The following is a 20,602-nucleotide window of genomic DNA, read 5'->3' as shown; positions in this document are numbered from 1 at the left end:
ATTATTTTGTTATATTTTATTTAATTAATTTATTAATGTTTAGTAGTGTGTGTGTATCTGCTGATCGCGCGGCGGCAGATTCGCTGTCGGTTTGCCATCTTGTTGTGGTAGTCGCTGCGGCTCAGTCAGAGTGAATATGGAGTTTATATGATGATTCTGGTCAACATATGATGAATTTCTGCGGATGTGTGTGTAGGTGTGTGTCGTGTCGATCCCCAGCAGCGGCTGAACTCACTCCATGAGGTTTGGATCCGGTTCCATGGGTCCTGCTTTTGGTTCAGGTTTATAGCTAACAGCTAACTGCTCAACTCTGCGTTTATTATATTATTATTATATTTGAGGGAATTCAGATGCACTGAGATCAAATCCAGCTCATGATGGCGGAAGACATTCAGCACAATCAGAAATCCAACTTTAATGGACTCACCAAATCAGACAAATCTGGAGCGTCGAAGAAACTCATCATAAAGAACTTTAAAGGTGAGATGAACACACAACTAGAACTAAAACTAGCACTAGAACTAGCACTAGCACAAACAGTCATGAATCTGTCACATGTGTTTGTGTCAAAACATAGTGAACCTCCAGCACAGACATCACTGTCATGATAAGTGTTTATTTAGGTTCACTGGACGTTCAAATCAAACGGAATATGTATATATCTGTGTTAAAATATTGAAAAGAATATTAAAGTATGTAATTAAAAATATTATATTGTTTTATATATTATAATACATTTCTATAAATATATGTATAAGATACTATTAAAATGTAGGTATTAAAGTTCATTAATGTATATAATAATTAAAAATCTAAAATTAAACAGCATATATATGCATGTGCAAGAATATTAAAATTACACACACATCAGAAAAAAAGAAAACAAAAAATATATTTTTATGTATTATTAAGGCGAGACACTGCAGATGAATAGGGTAAAAAATGAACTAATAGTTGTCTCTTACTCAGTTGATTGATTACATTGATACAAGTTTTCTAAAATGTTAGGTTTAAATATGCAAATGAGCCATTATATAATTAAATATGCACTGATTGCATTGATTTCTAGTACAAAAATCTAAGTCAGTTTCAAAATTCTTGTTTAATAAAACATAGAACAGACAGAAAACACTATATTTTGTTACAGTTTTTGAGGAATAAAATGTTGAAAATAATCAAGCTAATTATATATGAACAAATCCCTCTGTAAAAACCTATAGAGAGGAACACAAATATAAAGTGTGGTGTGTGTAAGTGCTGCTGAAGTGGAGATTTATGGCTCAGTGTTGGAGAAAAAACTCTTGGGATTTAAAAATCTGTATTGTGTTTGAAATTTATCGACACAAAAAGATAAAGTGCTATAAAAGAAAGACTTACCAGTGTCTTTGGGGTGTTTTCTTTCCACTAGTCCGAAAAAACACTTTAGGAAACACCAAAAAGCCCAAAATCTCAAACTTGACAGGTACTTGAAAAAAGTGTGTTTTGCCTGCAGTGTCTCCCCTTAATTATAAATTATAAATGGAGATATTTCGGAATATTAAACTGTATTTATATATTAATTATTAATATTAGTTATATATTATTAATAAGCATATTTAAGAATTTTAATCAGTGTTTTCTATGTGTTTGTGTGTTTCGCAGACAGACCGAAGCTGACGGACTCGTACACTGAAGACACGTGGATGAAGCTCAGAGATGCTGTCAGCGCCATCCAGAACAGCACCTCCATCAAATATAACCTGGAGGAGCTTTACCAGGTGAGGAAACCAGATCCATTCAGATTACAGCTTCATATAAACCACCTCAGACACACCAGGATTTCACAGCCAGAGTCACAAATGCAAGGCTGCATTTATTTGATCAAAAATACTGTCAAATTCTTAAATATTATTAGAATTTAAAACAGCTGTTTTCTATGTGAATATCTGTTAAAATGTAATTTATTTCTGTGATCAAATCTGAATTTTCATGATCATTACTGCAGTCTTCAGTGTCACATGATCATTCAGAAATCATTCTAATATACTGATTTATTATTAGAATTACTAGTGTTGGAAACTATAAACTGTACAGTGGAGAAACTATGCAAAATATAAATCTTTTCTGACAATATAAGTCTTTGCAATCACTTTTTATTAATTTAACACATCCTTGGTGAATAAAAGTAATAATTTCTTACAGAAAAAAAATAACTAAAATTGACTGACCCCAAACTTTTGAACAGTAGTGTATATTGTTAGAAAACACTGTTCTTTTTAACTTTTTATTCATCAAAGTATATCACAGGTTGCAAAAAAATATTAAGCAACACTCCAGTTTCCAACACTGATAATAAATCAGTATATTAGAATGATTTCTGAAGGATCATGTGACGCTGAAGACTGCAGTAATGATGCTGAAAATTCAGCTGTGCTTCACAGAAATAAATTAGATTTTTAATGTATATTAAAATATAAGAACGTTATTTTAAATTGTAATAATATTTTACAATTTATTCTGTATTTTTGATCAAATAAACACAGCCTTGATGAGCATTAGAAACTTATTTAAAATCTTACTGATGCCAAACTGTTGACCAGCAATGTGTATGTATATCACTGTGTGTGTGTGTATATATATAACACTGCTGTAGAACTGAATAGAGCAGTGTGCGGTGAAGTGTTGGCTTGATCTGTGTGTCTGCAGTGAGTCAGTGAAGGTAAATGTCATGGGTCACGTGTCTGTTTCACAGAAGCATGTAACTAAAAGCACAATTACACAATCATCTGATTGAAATAAATCACACTTACTGTTTCCCTAATCATCATTTTCATCATTTCGAACACCATTTTGTCATTTGACGTCAGTGTTGAGCACCTATTCACCTGCAGGTGTGCTTGTGTTCTAGTGTTGATGAGCTGTTTGTGTCTCCCGCAGGCGGTGGAGAATCTGTGCTCCTATAAAGTGTCGCCGATGTTGTACAAGCAGCTGCGTCAAGTGTGTGAAGATCACGTTCGAGCTCAGATCCATCAGTTCAGGGAATATCCTTCATCAGTAACAGGACGTGTGTGTGTGTGTGTGTGTGTGTGTGTGTGTGTGTGTGTGTGTGTGTGTGTGTGTGTGTGTGTGTGTGTGTGTCACAGATGAGGGTTGTTGTGCTGATGTTTGTGTCAGTAGCTGTTCACTGGAGGGCGCTGTAACCTTAACAGAGTCACACAGAGTCACTGGACAGTCTGTCGTTTCTGAAGAGGATGAACCGCTGCTGGCAGGACCACTGCAGACAAACGGTATGAGATGCTCTCCTCGTGTGTGTGTGTGTGTGTGTCTTTATATATGTAAGAAGAAATGAACATGAGTATTGCGCCTTATCTCTTTCAGATCATGATCCGCAGCATCTTCCTCTTCCTGGACCGGACATACGTCCTCCAGAACTCACTGCTGCCGTCCATCTGGTGAGACCCAGAGTGCTGCGCTGTTATTATACTATCACTCAGATACTATTATAGCTTTTATTAAAATTTATTATATATTTTTTTCTAACATTATTACAGTAATTTCTTAATATTTTGAACTTGTTTTTATTTTTATATTTTCTGATTTGATTTTAATTTTAGATTTTGACATTTTTATTGGTTTTAATTATACTATAATGTTTTTATTAAAGCAATAGTTGACTCAAAAATTTAAATATGGACCATCCTAGATGTACATGAGTTTGTTTCTTATGAGATATATAGAAATGTGTGATTCCATCACTGTCTCACCAACAGATCCTCTGCAGTGAATGGGTGCCGTCAGAATGAGAGTCCAAACAGCTGATAAAATATCACAATAATGCACACCCTTCCAGTCCATCACTTCCAGACCACTTTTTAAAAAAAAAAAACATCTTGATGGATTTGTTTCAGTTTTTGTCTTCTCAAGATGTTTTTTTTTTTTTAAAAAGTGGTCTGGTCTGAATCAGGAGAGGAATCTGCACAGATCAAGCAGCGTTTACAAGGCAAAACAGCTCTAAACAAATATGCGGCTGGATTTGGATGATGGACTTTTTCACTGGAGGAAGCGTTATTATGGATTATAGACTTGTATTTTAGTTAAAAATGTGCTAATGATGGATTTGTTTTAGACTCTCATTCTGACGGCACCCATTCACGGCACACTGAAATGTACTCACCCTCAGATCATCCAAGATATAGATCAGTTTGGTTGTTCATCAGATTTGTAGAAATGTGTCATTCCATCAGTGTCTCACCAATGGATCCTCCGCAGTGAATGGGTGCCGTCAGAATGAGACTCCAAAAAGCGGATTAAAACATCACAATAATCCACAAGTAATCCACACCAGTCTATTAATTAACATCTTGAGAAGACAAGTGTTCAAATTTAGAGCTGTTTTGGCTTGTAAACGGTGCTTGATCTGTGCAGATTTCTCTCCTGATTCAGACCAGACCACTTTATCACTGGAGGAAGGGTTATGGCTTATTTGGATTATTATTTTAGTTAAAACTGTCTTAATGTTGGATTTGTTTCAGCTTTTGTCTTCTCAAGATGTTAACTGATGGACTGGAGTGGTGTATTACTTGTGATGTTTTTATCAGCTGTTTGGACTCTAATTCTGACGGCACCCATTCACTCCAGAGGATTTGACTGCTTTAGGGTAATAGCCCAGAGCTGGCGTTGCTATAGTAACACACGTGTGTATTCAGGGACACGGGTCTGGAGTTGTTCCGGACTCACATCATCAGCGACGGAGCGGTTCAGAGCCGGACGGTGGAGGGAATCCTGGAGCAGATCGAGAGCGAGCGTAACGGAGAGACGGTGGACCGCAGTCTGCTGAGGAGCTTACTGGGCATGCTCTCAGACCTGCAGGTGATTGGATGAAACGCTGATGATGTCAGGGACTAGTCGGGTTGTGTATCGTCTTCTGACGGTGTGTGTTGTGTGTCGTCAGGTGTATAAAGACTCGTTCGAGCAGCGGTTCCTAATGGAGACGAACCGTCTGTATGCAGCTGAGGGTCAGAGGCTCATGCAGGAGAGAGACGTGAGAGCATTTCTACCACATTCACACTCTCCACACCTGACTCTGTGTGTGTTCAGGTGTGTTCACGTGTGCTCATGTTCTTCACACAGGTTCCTGAGTATCTTCATCATGTGGCGCGGCGTCTGGAGGAAGAGAACGACCGCGTCATTAGTTACTTGGATCAGAGCACACAGTGAGTGTCTCTCGTGTCGTGTGTGATGATGAAAATGCACATTTAAAATAATTTTTAACAAATAAAAACAATGAAAATAAAGCCATTTTTAAAATTAAATGATAACATTATTTAAAATAGTTTTAAAATAAAAATCTAAAAAAAATCATTAGTAAAAATGAATTAAATATGAAAAATAGTAGTTTAAAACATAAATAATTTGAAAAATAAAAGCAATCAGAATAAAACACTATCTAAAAAAGATTCAACATTTTTTTCGTTTAGCTGCATGTCATGTGACTATTAACTGGCTTCAGAGAACAGTAAACCAAAATAAAAAGTTTTTTGGGGAAAACATTCCAGGATTTTTCTCCATATAGTGGACTTCAATGTTAAATAAGGTTAAATATGATGTTTCAGTGCAGCTTCAGAGGGCTCTAAACAATCCCAGCCAAGGAATAACAGCCCTATTTAGAAAACCTATTTACCTATTTTTTGTAAAAATGTACAATTTATACACTTTTTAATAGGGATGCACCGATATGAATCGGTCGATAATGCTTGCGCGTTTTGTCAGTAAAGCCGGTTCTGTAATCAGCGGTAAATGCCGTCAGGTGCGTGATTTCACGTTGAGCCGTATATACTACACACAGCCGTTGTTTACCGACGAGCTGCGCACATCAATGTTCATTATCAGTGTGAATGTGCGCAGCTCCTCAGTGAACAACGGCTGTGTGTAGTATATACGGCTCAACGTGAAATCACGCACCTGATGGCATTTACCGCTGATTACAGAACCGGCTTTACTGACAAAACGCGCAAGTGATCGGTCGATACACATCGGTGCATCCCTACTTTTTAACCACAAATGCTCATCTTGTCTAGCTGTGTATTCCAGTTCAAGACAGTTAGGGTATGTCCAAAAACTCCCATCTCATTTTCTCCTTCAACTTCAAAATCATCCTCCATCGCTGCAGAATTACAGACCCAGTGTTTACAAAGTGAACGTGCAAAGAAGATCAAATGCCCTTTACAAAAAAAAGGTAAAACAGCGATGTAGGGCGATTTTGAAGTTGAAGGAGAAAATGAGATGGGAGTTTTTGGACTGTCTTGAACCGGAATACACAGAGTTCATGCAGAGCTAGACAAGATGAGCATTTAAGGTTAAAAATTGTATAAATTGTATTTTTTTTTAGAAAATAACCGATTGTTTCGCTAGATGAGACCCTTCTTCCTCGGCTGGGATCGTTTAGAGTCCTTTGAAGCTGCATTTAAACTGCATTTTGGAAGTTCAAACTCAGGGCACCATAGAAGTCCACTATATGGAGAACACTCCTGAAATGTTTCAAATCCCTGTTGTTGAATCTGATGTGTGTTAGTTCTGTGGTATAGTCACTGCTCTAACACCTGTGTGTTTGTGACAGGAAGCCGCTCATCGCCACAGTGGAGAAGCAGCTGCTGGGAGAACACATGAACGCCATCCTGCAGAAAGGTCTGGATCATGAGTACAGATCACAGCCTGGAGACAGATCATGAAACACACGCTCAAATTATAATAATGGTGTGTGTGTGTGTGTGTGTGTGTGTGTGTGTGTGTGTGTGTGTGTGTGTGTGTGTGTGTGTGTGCTGGTTGTCCTCAGGTCTGCGGATGCTGCTGGATGAGAACCGTGTGTGTGAGCTGACGCTGCTCTATGAGCTCTTCAGTAAAGTCAAAGGAGGGCTGACGGTGCTGCTGCAGGCCTGGAGAGAATACATTAAGGTACACACACACCAAACCTCAGGGCTGTTGGAGTTTACTAGGGATAAAGAGAAAACATTTCTATCTCTTGAAATCAAATGAACTGAAAAAAAAATACACTACAAAACTTATTTTACTTCAGCAAGATGCCAATGCAGCATTCTCATTTTCTTTTAGTAACTCGATTTACTAAAAAACCTAAAAGTAAAATTAAATAAAATAATAAAAGCTATATCAGTATATTTAAAATAAGACTAATAAAATTGACAAAAACACATACAAAGTTATGCTAAGATAAGCAGTGTTGGGCGTAACACATTACAAGTACGCAAGTTACATGATAATATTACTTTTTCCAAGTAACTAGTAAAGTAACGCATTACTGTTTAATTGACGAATTGATTTTTCAAATAATTAACGCCAGTTACTTTCCCCTCATTTATTGATTAAAAGCTCTCCTGTCTCCATGTTGAGAGAAATTATGAGTAAGATGTTACTTTAGTTCTAGAATAAATGTGAACATGCATTAATTCATCTCACTCACTAAAAAACAGATACAGTGTTCTTCAAAACGAATAAAAACACTGAAATTCAACACAAACCTGCAATAATTAAATATGTTCAATAATACAAATATCCTTTATGTATTTAATCCCATTTTATTAACCGATGTCTTTGCTGCTGACCTTTGATGATCCGATTCATCCAAACTAATAAGCAACATTTCTTTTCCTTTTTTTAATTGCTGAAGAGTTGACATTTGTTCTTCTGTGGTCTACTGTACAGACGGAGATTTACTTTTCTCTAAGGCTGAGGCTTCTGCTGTATAAGGCTTTTACATTTGACAAAAATACAACTTTTTATATTAAAAACAAACAAGCAAGCCCTGCCCCGATTTAAAAAGTAACGCAAAAGTAACGCATTACTTTTCATAAAAAGTAACTAAGTAACGTAATTAGTTACTTTTTTAGGGAGTAACTCAATATTGTAATGCATTACTTTTAAAACTAACTTTCCTCAAGACTGAAGATAAGTGTGTTGGTCGTGCAGAGTTTCGGTGGAGAGATTGTGAGTTCTCCAGAGAAAGATAAAGAGATGGTTCAGGAGCTGCTGGACTTCAAGGACAAGATGGACCACGTGACGCAGCGCTGCTTCCAGAGGAACGACAGCTTCATCAACGCCATGAAGGAGGCCTTCGAGAACTTCATCAACAAGAGACCCAACAAACCCGCCGAGCTCATCGGTGAGTGACCACACCAGAGATGCCATCTCTCACTATTTCTTTTATGCCAAACATCATTAGGATGTTAAGTAGAGATCATGTTCCATGAAGATATTTAGTACATTTCCTGCCCTACATATATCACTATTCAATTTTTGATTAGTAATATGCATTGCTAAAAACTTCATTTGGAAACTTTAAAGGTGATTTTCTCAATATTTAGATTTTTTGCACCCTCAGATAGTTGCATTTAAGCCAAAAATAGTCCTATCCTAACAAACCATACATCAATGGAAAGCTTATTTATTCAATTCGAACACAGTTTTTTCAGTGTGACTAAAATCGACCCTTATGACTGGTTTTGCGGTTTTAATTGTGATCATGATTTATGCTTCTCTTGAATTATTAGGCATAATCATCTGTGATATATGTGAAGTATTTATCCTGAAAATGTTTCATTTCTATTATGTTGCATTGGTAATGATTCTTTCCAAGGATTTATAGTTGTGGTTGCCAGATGTCAAGAGTTTAAATCTCCAATTGGAACTTTTTTCTTAAATTGATACATACCTAGCTATTTACCTAATCTTTCCAATCTGGCAACCATGCTCACACGCTTTCTCTACATTATAGAAAAGGCAAAAAATAAGTAAAAATTGTGAAATATTATTACAATGTAAAATATCAGTTTTCTATGTGAATATCTGTTAAAATGTAATTTATTTCTGCGATCAAAGCCATCCTTACTCGCCTTCAGTTTCACATGATCCTTCAGAAATCATTATAATATGCCGATTTGCATCTTACGCATTTCTGATTATTATCAATGATGAAAACAGTTGTGCTGCACAATATGTTTGTGGAAACAGTCATACATTTTATTTTTCAGGATTCCCAGATGAATAGAAAGTTCAAAAGAACAGAGTTTATTTGAAATAGAAATCTTTTGTAACATTATAAATGTCTGCACTGTGACTTTTGATTATTTAATGTGTCATTGATAGATAAAATCTGATCTGATCTCCTCAGCGAAGTACGTGGACTCTAAACTGCGGGCTGGAAATAAGGAGGCCACAGAAGAAGAGCTGGAGAGGATTCTGGACAAGATCATGATCATCTTCCGCTTCATCCACGGTGATCTGAACTCCAGCTTTAGTTCATATGAGCGTCACTCAGAGATGAAGCTGAACTCATTCTGTGTTTGTGTGTGTGTGTGTGTGTGTGTGTGTGTGTGTGTGTGCTGCAGGGAAGGATGTGTTCGAGGCCTTCTATAAGAAGGATCTGGCCAAGCGTCTGCTGGTGGGCAAGAGCGCCTCGGTGGATGCGGAGAAGTCCATGCTGTCCAAACTCAAACACGGTTGGTTCTCCATCTGATTTCTCATTGGCCGTCAGACAGTTGCCGTGGAAACGCCACCGATCAGTTTCCTGGCAGTGAGGTCATGTGATCGTGTGAACAGGAAGTGATCGCATTGCTGTGGTTGAGTTGGTGTTTTTGCCTCGATTTCAGTGAAATCAGTCGTGTCTAGTAAAAACACTAGTCAGTTTCATGGCTGCTGGTTAAACTGATTAAAGCCACACAACAGAACTGAACAGATTTATGCACTGCAAAAAGGCTTATCTTACTTCGTATTTTGTCTTGTTTCTAGTCAAAATATCTAACAATTCTTAAATTAAGATGTGTTTATTAGACAAGCAAAATTACATAAGATATCAAGTCTTGTTTCCAGGGGGAAAAACACTAAATTAAGTGCAGTTTGCTTAAAATAAGTAAAATTATCTTCCAGTGGGGTAAGTACTCTTGATTTAAGAATATTTTATTTACCCCACTGGCAGGTAATTGACTTTTTTCCAGAGGGAAAAACTAAATTAAGTGCATTTTCCTTAACCTAAAATTGCCCAAATATCTTTTGCTTATTTAGTAAATGCATCTTAATTTAAGAATTTTTAGATATTTTGACTAGAAACAAGACAAAAATACTAAGATAAGCCTTTTTTTTTTTTGGAGTGTATTTACTATACAGTGCAACTAACCCTAACTAAAACTATAGAAATAATGATATAATATAAAATAAAATACAAATAGTATATAAAAAAAACTATCAACATAAACTCATTTTATTTGTTAAAATGTAAGTGCTAAAATAATGATGAATCAATTCTTTGCAGTGTTCCTACTAACAAAATATGTTGTATACTTTAACATTTTAAATAAGTTATTAAGAAAATGATATTTCTAAATGTTCCTGAACATTAAAAAAAGTCCACTGCAAAAAAACCTTTTCTTACTTTGATTTTTTTGTCTCGTTTTCAGCCAAAATATCTAGAAATTCTTAAAACAAGAAGGATTTTCTAGATGTAGACATAGATCTAGAAATTATTGTCTAAGTCAGAATGAAGTGCATTTTTGCTTAGAACCAGCAATCTGCCAAATAATTTTGTTTTCTGTTTTAAATAAGATTTTTTTCGTACCCCATTGGCAGATTATTTTGCTGGCTCTAAGCAAAAACTCACTTCATTTTGAACAGTTTTTTCTAAAAACAAGACAATTTTTACTTGTCTAGAAAATCTTTCTTGATATTTTACCTGGAAACAAAGCAAAAAACTAAATAAGAGACCTTTTTTTGCAGTGTTTTTTTTTTTTGGTTATGCAAATGGTAAGTGAAAATGTATCATTATGCAAACGATAGAAATATAAAAATTTAGAAGCTAATAAAAATGACAAAGGCACATAAGAAAAATGACAAATAATTAAAATGTATAAAAAAGTAGTAATAAATGCTATAATAGTACACAATTTAAAAAAATGACTGAATTAAAAGCAGGTAGCTCCGCCCCCAGACTCTCCTCATTGGTTGATCTGATCAGACTGTGATTCTGATTGGTTCTTCCAGTGGAGCAGAAACAACACACTGCAGTTTTACATGTTTTTCATTTGTGATTTCTGCACATTATTTGCTCTGTGAAGTGACCCGTGTGTGTGTGTTTCTCTGTGTGTGTGTGTGTGTGTGTGTGTGTGTGTGTGTGTGTGTGTGTGTGTGTGTGTGTGTGTGTGTGTGTGTGTGTGTTGTAGAGTGTGGAGCAGCGTTCACCAGTAAACTAGAGGGAATGTTCAAAGACATGGAGCTCTCCAAAGACATCATGATCCAGTTCAAACAGGTGTGTGTGTGAGACAGAAACACACTCATAAACACACACTCTCTTCGTTAGGGATGCACCGAAATTAAAATTCTCCGCAGAAAGCTGAACAAAATTACACACTTTTACCGAACAGGGTTTTTCCCAGTGTATTGTGCCAATTTTTTCACCATTGCATAAAATAAATAGCCAATGTGTGCTTTTAACAGTTTTGTCTTGCTTTTTAAAGAAAAAAATCAATTACAAAACAACAATTTAAAAATATGTATTTAACACTGAACATGTTTAACATTCTAGTAGACATTATAGCCTACCAACAAACCACAATTTAACTTCAAATTAGTAAGTTATGAGTAAGTAAAATAATATTTTTTTGTCCATTTTTAAGAGCCTCTTCTTGAATCAGGCATGTGTTTCTAATGCACAAATAAATGCAGCCTTGCTGAGCAAAGGAGAATGTTAGAATAAATGCATTAATAGAGCTGTTGGAATGATTATTTTTTATTTAATTTTCCAGAACAGCAGTAAAATGACAATACTAACATGTTGAGTTTTATTTAGTGGTAAACCCGCAAGAAGAGCTCAGTCCTAGTGTTTGCTGGCAGCAGCAGATTTGTGAATGATTGTCATCTTTGGTCTTTGAACCCTGGCTAAGGAGCTGCTGTCAGAATAAACACAATTGGTGTCTGGTGTATTAGACAACAGAACGTTCTGGAGTTGATTGACTAATGGATGATTTCAGTCATCATACAGTAACCTTTCTCTCCTCATGAAGACATGCGATGCGCTTCTAAACAGTATCTCGCTGTCTTTCTCGGGCAGTTTTAAATGCTTCCACACTGACCACATGTTTGATCATTAGTGCTCGCCTCTATTTGATCAAATCACCTCATTGTTCGCTATCATTTATTCTGCCTTTTCACTTATTCGAATAATTTCGGTTGCCAAACATTCGGTGCCTCCCAACTCTTCATTATTAGTAGACAAGTAGATAGATAATAATAAATAGAGAGGGAACATTTTGAGTAAGTGTTTGTCAGGACATCCTGTGAGGTGTTGCATCTCTCCCGCTCAGTTTGAGCTCCTCACACGTGGTTTGATGTGTTCTCAAGATGTGTGATCTGTGAGTCATATGAGGGTCCTAATGTGTGTGTGTGTGTGTGTGTGTGTGTGTGTGTGTGTGTGTGTGTGTGTGTGTGTGTGTGTGTGTGTGTGCAGTACATGCAGAACCAGAGTGATCCCAGCAACATCGAGCTGACCGTCAACATCCTGACGATGGGTTACTGGCCCTCATACACACCGATGGACGTCCATCTGCCTGCTGAGGTGTGTGTTTGTGGGTTTGTGGGTAATGCTGTGGACAAGGCCCTGACTGATGAGTGTGTGTTTCAGATGGTGAAGCTTCAGGAAGTGTTTAAGCTCTTCTATCTGGGGAAACACAGCGGGCGGAAACTGCAGTGGCAGCCCACACTGGGTCACGCAGTACTGAAGACTGAGTTTAAGGAGGTGAACACACTCTCTCACACACACACAAAGCAGACACACACACACACACACACACACACACACACACACACACACACACACACACACACACAAAGCACAACAAAACCATAAGAACATCAAATAGAGTCAATATAGTGACTGAATGAGATCTTGAACATTTTGAATACAAGTTAAAAAGTCAAAATTATGAGATTCTTTGATGAGTAGAAAGTTCAAAAGGACGTTTATTTGAAATAGAAATCTTTTGTAACCTTATAAATGTCTTTACTGTTTTCTTTTTGTTAGTCTTACCCCAAAAAATGAATGCATGACAGTTTCCACACAAATATTGTGCAGCACAACTGTTGATAATACTCAGAAATGTTTGCTGAGCAGCAAATCAGCATATTAGGATGGTGTGACACTAAAGACTGGAGTAATGATGCTGAAAATCCAGATTTGATGGCAGAAATAAATGACACTTTAACAGATATTTACACAGAAAACAACTATATTAAATTATAATAATATTTTACTGTTTTACTGTATTTTTTGACCAAATAAATGCAGACTTCTTTCACAAATAGTAGGGTTCCTGCACATTTTCACTTTCAAAATTCCATACTTTTCCAGACTCAAATTTCCAGACCTCTCACCCATATTTAACATAAGTGCATTATTTGTGGCTTTATATTTGGGTTATTTATTTTATTGATTTTCTCAAAGTGATGACATACAGAGACCCTAAAATAAATCATTAAAAAAAATTATAATCCAGACTTTTACATGCACACAGGAAACTTTTTGTGCCCTTGAGAAATTATTCACATGCTCATTGGAATGTTTGTGCATGCTTGTGCATTACAGTTTCTAGTTTTATGTAACATATGTAAAAAAGCATTTTTTTTACTTCCAAAATATCTAAAACTTTTTACATCAAGAAGGATTTTCTAGACAAGTAAAAATTGGTGTCTTGTGTTTTTTCAGAATTTTTATTTGTCTAGAAAATCCTTCTTGAATTAAGAATTTTTAGATATTTGGGCTGGAAACAAGACAAAAAATCAAAGTAAGAAAAGCATTTTTTGCAGAGCTTTTATATATTTCCTTTGTGCATCACTGCCATCTTACAATGAATAAAACAAGAGCATTGATGCACTTGCTCAAAATTGGTCTTTTCTTATGGTAGTACCTCTAATATCAAGCCCTAATGTCCAATTCCAAATCCTCTGTGACAGCGGAGAAACCAAATGAGCTGATGGCATAAAATCTGCCAAGGACAAGGCTATATAAAAAAGACTGGTACTGTAAAAAAAGTGTTTAAAATGTGGCTTTCATTAGTGCAGTATGCCACAATATGCATTGTCCTAAATGCTACGTTTAATGGTTTCTCATGTGCACATAAAAGTCTGTATATTTTTTTTTGTTTTTGCAAAGGTCCTTAAGGCTATGTTACACAGTGCTACGAATAAAGTGAGAAGAAACACAAAATGCTGATAACCTTCATTTTGCATAATGACTTCATTCAGTTGTATTTGACTCTAAGGAATCAGTAAACAGCTGCCATGAAACCTCACTTCTTGTACAATAATTAATTTTCATTCAATTATTCATTTTCAATTATAAAAAAACTAAATCAGGGCAAAAGCTGGAAATATTTAAATCAAATTCCATAGTTTTCCAAACTCTGTAGTAACCCTGAAAAATGATGATATCTGTGACATATACATAGTCAGGACTGATGATGGTGTGTCTCTGCAGGGCAAGAAGGAGCTGCAGGTGTCTCTGTTTCAGACTCTGGTTCTGCTGATATTCAATGAGAGCGATGAGTGTTCTGTGGAGGAGATCCGCTCAGCGACAGGCATCGGTACGTTGCTCTCAGTCTGGTGCGTGTTGTGTGTGTCAGCGCTCTGTAATGCTCACGTGTGTCGTGTTCATCAGAGGACGGTGAGCTCAAGCGTACGCTTCAGTCTCTGGCGTGCGGGAAAGCGCGAGTGCTCAATAAATCGCCGCGAGGGAAGAACGTGGAGGACGGAGACCGCTTCAACTTCAACAGCGACTTCAGACACAAACTCTTCCGCATCAAAATCAACCAGATCCAGATGAAGGAGACGGTGAGCGTGCATCTTTTCTAACTGATCCCACTTACGATTTTCATTAAATGGACGATCAAAACTACCATAAACTTTTATTGAGGGGGTCAGAACTTGTAGAGTGTTACAGCCGTCAATCACTAGCAAATGTTTAAGATTATTCACTCAGCCCCTTGTCATCCAAGATGTTCATGTCTTTCTTTCTTCAGTCGTAAAGAAATTGTATTTTGAGGAAAACATTTGAGGAGTGTTCTCCATATAGTGGACTTCTATGGTGCCCTGAGTTTGAACTTCCAAAATGCAGTTTAAATGCAGCTTCAAAGGACTCTAAACGACCCCAGCCGAGGAAGAAGAGTCTTATCTAGAGGAACGACTGGTTATTTTCAAAAAAATGTACAATTTATGTGCTTTTTAACCACGGATGCTGCTCTTGTCTAGCTCTGTGTGTTCCAGTTCAAGACAGTTAGGGTATGTCTAAAAATTCCCATCTCATTTTCTCCTCCAACTTCAAATTCTGGGTCGGTTCTTCTGCAGCGATGGAGGACGATTTTGAAGTTGGAGGAGAAAATGAGATGGGAATTTTTAGACATACCCTAACTGTCTTGAACTGGAATACACAGAGTTGAACCAAAGCTAGACAAGATGAACATTTGAGGTTGAAATGTGTATATATTGTCAGTTTTTTTTTTTAGAAAATAACTGATCGTTTCATTAGAGAAGACCTTTTTTTCCTCGGCTGGGATCGTTTAGAGTTCTTTGAAGCTGCATTTAAACTGCATTTTGGAAGTTCAAACTCGGGGCACCATAGAAGTCCACTATATGGAGAACACTCCTGAAATGTTTTACTCAAAAAACAGTTTCTTTATGACTGAAGAAAGACAGACATGAACATCTTGGATGACAAGGGGGTGAGTACATTATCTGTAAGTTTTTGTTCTGAAAGTGAAGCTTTTACAACTGCTTCAAACATTTTCAGACTGGACTTTCTCAAGCCAACCTCAAAGTTTGTTGACAGTGTTTACTCATGTGATGTTCAGGTGGAGGAGCAGGTGAGCACGACGGAGCGCGTGTTTCAGGACCGTCAGTATCAGATCGACGCAGCGGTGGTGAGGATCATGAAGATGAGGAAGACTCTGAGCCACAACCTGCTGGTGTCTGAACTCTACAACCAGCTCAAGTTCCCTGTCAAGGTGACGCACGTCTACATCCGCTTTACACACACAGACATGTGTACTCATACAGCACTTTACACAACACAGATTCAATGCTGTAATAAACTGGAAAACAACAGCATGATGCTGTCAGATTCATTCATTATCAAACTAAATCAGTTCAGATGTTTACATGGTCCATATTAGATACAGTTTACATTGTCCTTTCAGAATCTGCAAAATGTTAATTATTTTAGCCAAAAAAGAGGGATCATATAAAATACTAAATGTTTTTGTTTATTTAGTACTGACCTGAATAAGATTTTCACATAAAAGATGCTTACATACAGTCCAAAAGAGAAAATTATAGTTTTACCCTGTTCAAAAGTTTACATCCCCTTGATTCTTAACACTGTGTTGTTGTTCTCTGAATGATCCACAGCTGTGTTTTTTGTTTAGTGATAGTTGTTCATGAGTCCCTTGTTTGTCCGGAACAGTTAAACTGCCTGCTGTTCTTCAGAAAAAATCCTTCAGCTCACACAAATTCTTTGGTTTTCCAGCATTTTTGTGTATTTGAACCCTTTCCAGCAATGACTGTATGATTTTGAGATCCATCTTTTCCCACTGAGGACAACTGAGGGACTCATATGCAACTATTACAGAAGGTTCAAACACTCACTGATGCTCCAGAAGGAAAAAACATGCATTAAGAGCCGGGGGTGAAAACTTTTGGAATTTAGATCTGGGTAAATTTAACTTATTTTGTCTTCTGGGAAACATGTAACTATCTTCTGTAGCCTCTGAAGGGCAGTACTAAAAAAAAAAAAAAAAAAATATTTAGTCAAAATAAGAAAAATGTACACATTTTCATTCTGTTCAAAAGTTTTCACCCCCGGCTCTTAATGCATGTTTTTTTTTCCTTCTGGAGCATCAGTGAGTGTTTGAACCTTCTGTAATAGTTGCATATGAGTCTCTCAGTTGTCCTCAGTGTGAAAAGATGGATCTCAGAATCATACAGTCATTGCTGGAAAGGGTTCAAATACACAAAAATGCTGGAAAATCAAAGAATTAGTGTGAGCTGAAGGATTTTCCTGAAGAACAGCAGACAGTTTAACTGTTCAGGACAAACAAGGGACTCATGAGCAACTATCACTAAACAAAAACACAGCTGTGGATCATTCAGGGAACAACACAGTATTAAGAAGAAGAGGATGTAAACTTTTGAACCAATGTCTACTATATGTAAACATCTTTTATGTGAAATATCTACTAAATAAACAATAACATGCATGTTGTATGATCCTCTTATTTTACTAAAATTAACATTTTGCAGATTCTGAAAGGGTGATGTAAACTGTGGACCTGAACTGTAGATGTGCTCATGTTTCCCATGATTCCATGTGTTTCTCTGCAGCCGGCGGATCTGAAGAAGCGCATCGAGTCGCTGATCGACCGTGATTATATGGAGCGCGACAAAGAAAACCCAAACCAGTACCACTATGTGGCGTGAGAGCGCCGTGACCCTTGACCTCCACGCTCCCCACAAGGGCTGTTGGGCCGGACGGGTCATGTGACGCAACCCTACAGACGCTGTGCACTCTGGGATTGAGGCGATTTTAGCATGATTGCGATGATTTTCACTAAAGATGCACTTTTCTTTGACTCCTCTGTGTTTGTGTTTGAGTTTAGCGTGTGATGAATACGTCTTGTGCGTGTGTGTGTCTGTCTGTGTGTGTGTGTGTGTGTGTGTGTGTGTGTGTGTGTGTGTGTGTGTGTGTGTGTGTCTGTGTGTGTGTCTGTGTGTGTGTGTGTGTGTGTGTGTGTGTGTGTGTGTGTGTGTGTGTGTGTCTGTGTGTGTGTGTGTGTGTGTGTGTGTGTGTGTGTGTGTGTGTGTGTGTCTGTGTGTCTGTGTGTGTGTGTGTGTGTGTGTGTGTGTGTGTGTGTGTGTGTGTGTGTGTGTGTGTGTCTGTCTGTGTGTGTGTGTGTGTGTGTGTGTGTGTGTCTGTGTGTGTGTGTGTGTGTGTGTGTGTGTGTGTGTGTGTGTGTGTGTGGTGTGTGTGTGTGTGTGTGTGTGTGTGTGTGTGTGTGTGTGTGTGTGTGTGTCTGTGTGTGTGTCTGTGTGTGTGTGTGTGTGTGTGTGTGTGTGTGTGTGTGTGTGTGTGTGTGTGTGTGTGTGTGTGTGTGTGTGTCTGTGTGTGTGTGTGTGTGTGTGTGTGTGTGTGTGTGTGTGTGTGTGTGTGTGTGTCTGTGTGTCTGTGTGTGTGTGTGTGTGTGTGTGTGTGTGTGTGTGTGTGTGTGTGTGTGTGTGTCTGTGTGTGTGTGTGTGTGTGTCTGTGTGTCTGTGTGTGTGTGTGTGTGTGTGTGTGTGTGTCTGTCTGTGTGTGTGTGTGTGTGTGTGTGTGTGTGTGTGTGTGTGTGTGTGTGTGTGTGTGTGTGTGTGTGTGTGTGTGTGTGTGTCTGTGTGTGTGTGTGTGTGTCTGTGTGTGTGTGTGTGTGTTTCCTCCCCCTGATTCCAGAATGGTGTTGATGTGACACGAGAGACACTGACGCTTTTGGCATTTACCCGCTCAGGCAACAGAAATCACACACACACACACATGTGTAAGTCTGTGTGTGTGTGTGTGTGTGTGTGTGTGTGTGTGATCTGTCACTCCTCACCTGTATTCTGTCACATATACAGTTTTGTAGAGCAGAGGATTCTATTCTTTGTAAGTGGGCAAAGATATGAAAGAATAAATCATATTTAATTAAGATATTATGAGTGAACTGCTTTATTTGCATTCTGTGCAACTCTGTCAAACTCATACTCACATTTCAGCCTATTTTTACAAGTTCTGCATGTAAATAAAGCATTTTTTGTTATATTTTAAGCATGGCAATTGTAATCGGCATCAAAGGCAGAGCAAATACAAATACTGTCATGATTTATAAAGAGTTTATTTGCAAAAACAGGTATCTCTGCTTTTAACAAATTTCAAAAATCATGTTTTTTCATTGTGCATTTCCATTAATCACAATCAAACTGCAGTTGGGGTTTTTCATAGCAAAAAAAAAAAAAGTTTTTGCAAATAAACTCTTTAAATGTATCTTAAATAATTTGTGCTGAATTGCTTTTGTTCCTCTGTTGTAAGTCACATTGGAAACATCTAAATGCATAAATATAAAATGTTTTTCATGATATATTAATTTTATTATTTTTAAGTTTTAGTCAGTGAAATTACTTTTATTTTAAATTATGATGTTTAACAACAAATTCTTAGTACGAAAAAAACTGAAAATGTGATTGAATTGAATAAATTGAATAAATAACTAAATAAAAAGGTGATTTTGACACTTGATCTCACAACTCAGACTGTTTTCCTTGCAAACCTGAGATCTGAATTGTGAGATATTAACAGAAATGTAGGAAAAACATCAGAATTGTAAGATTACAATTCACAATTCCCTTTTTAAAATAATTAATACATTTATTTATTAATGTCTGTGGCAGAAACACAAAAAACTTCTACATTGCAAACTTGCAAATCTGAGAAAAACAGAATTATGATATAAACTTTAAATATAAATAGAGAAATAAAAATTAATTTTTTAATTATTTCTATTCTGTGGTGTAAACAAGCTTTCACCGATTTCTGTTTCACTGCATTATAAAAACACATTTTAAAGCAATTGCTATGAAAATGTCACAATGCAACAAAAAATCTCTTGAGATAGTTTTGACTAACTGTATTGTTTAGTGCTGAACTGTGTGTTTCTGTATTGTTGCTATTGTGTATGTATAAGGAAGCCGTCAGTCTGAATCCTCCTCCTCAGACCCAAACACTCCTGGACTAATGTGATTTCCTGCCTCATTCACAGAGTAATTCCTTAAAGAAACACATTACGGCACTGAGCGTCTGAGAGCGTGACACAGCCCACAGATACTGGACTGCGCTCGCTGTGACTCGAGCTGAGATCCAGGAGAGAAGTTGATCTGAGTTTGAGATGGGAAAGTGGGTCTGTAGTTTCTCTGAGAATGACCTAAACTCATCTGAGGTCAGAGGTCAAACCACAACTTCCTCTGATCACAGTTAACTTCCTCAAACACATTTACATTCATGCATTTTGTGTATGCTTTTATTCAAAATGATGTACACTGAATTATAGACAGAGCTGGGTGAAAGAGTTATATAGTGTTATACAGTGTCTTGCAAAATTATTCACACCCCTTCATTTTTTCACATTTTGTTATGTTGCGGCCTTATGTTAAACTACTTTAAATTACTTTTTTCCCACATCAATCTACACTCCCTACTCCATAATGGCAAAGCAAAAAATAGGTTTTTAACATTTGTGCACATTAATTAAAAATAAAAAAACTGAAAAGATCCTGTTGCATAAGTATTCATACCCTTTTCTGGGACACTGTAAATTTATCTCAGGAGCATTCATATTGCTTCTAGATGTTCCTACACTTGGAGTGGAGTTAAACTGTGGCAAATTCATTTGAATGAGTCTGATTTAGAAAGACACACACCTCTCAGAAAAGGTCTAACAGCTGAAAATGCAGATCAGAGCAAAAACCAAGATAACTGCCTGTAGAGCTCAGTGACAGACTTGCGTTAAGGCGA

General features: G+C 37.1%; 1 protein-coding gene across 1 annotated transcript; it reads left to right on the top strand.

Annotated features, from left to right (window-relative positions):
* Positions 1-90: 90 nt before the first annotated feature.
* cul4a (cullin 4A) lies at positions 91-17,828 on the top strand. The gene is made up of 20 exons (XM_073842103.1): positions 91-480; positions 1,642-1,757; positions 2,917-3,021; positions 3,198-3,266; positions 3,358-3,431; positions 4,686-4,848; positions 4,931-5,020; positions 5,110-5,192; positions 6,596-6,663; positions 6,812-6,930; positions 7,960-8,152; positions 9,161-9,265; positions 9,378-9,488; positions 11,202-11,287; positions 12,485-12,592; positions 12,659-12,772; positions 14,510-14,615; positions 14,690-14,862; positions 15,879-16,031; positions 17,407-17,828. Exons 1-20 carry the CDS (start codon positions 375-377, stop codon positions 17,500-17,502), a joined length of 2,238 nt encoding a protein of 745 aa, XP_073698204.1. The 5' UTR covers positions 91-374; the 3' UTR covers positions 17,503-17,828.
* Positions 17,829-20,602: the final 2,774 nt, after the last annotated feature.

The sequence above is a fragment of the Garra rufa genome, chromosome 6, assembly GCF_049309525.1.
Source record: "Garra rufa chromosome 6, GarRuf1.0, whole genome shotgun sequence".
In the NCBI taxonomy this organism is placed as follows: Eukaryota; Metazoa; Chordata; class Actinopteri; order Cypriniformes; family Cyprinidae; genus Garra; species Garra rufa.
This window is presented reverse-complemented; position numbering and strand designations above follow the sequence as displayed.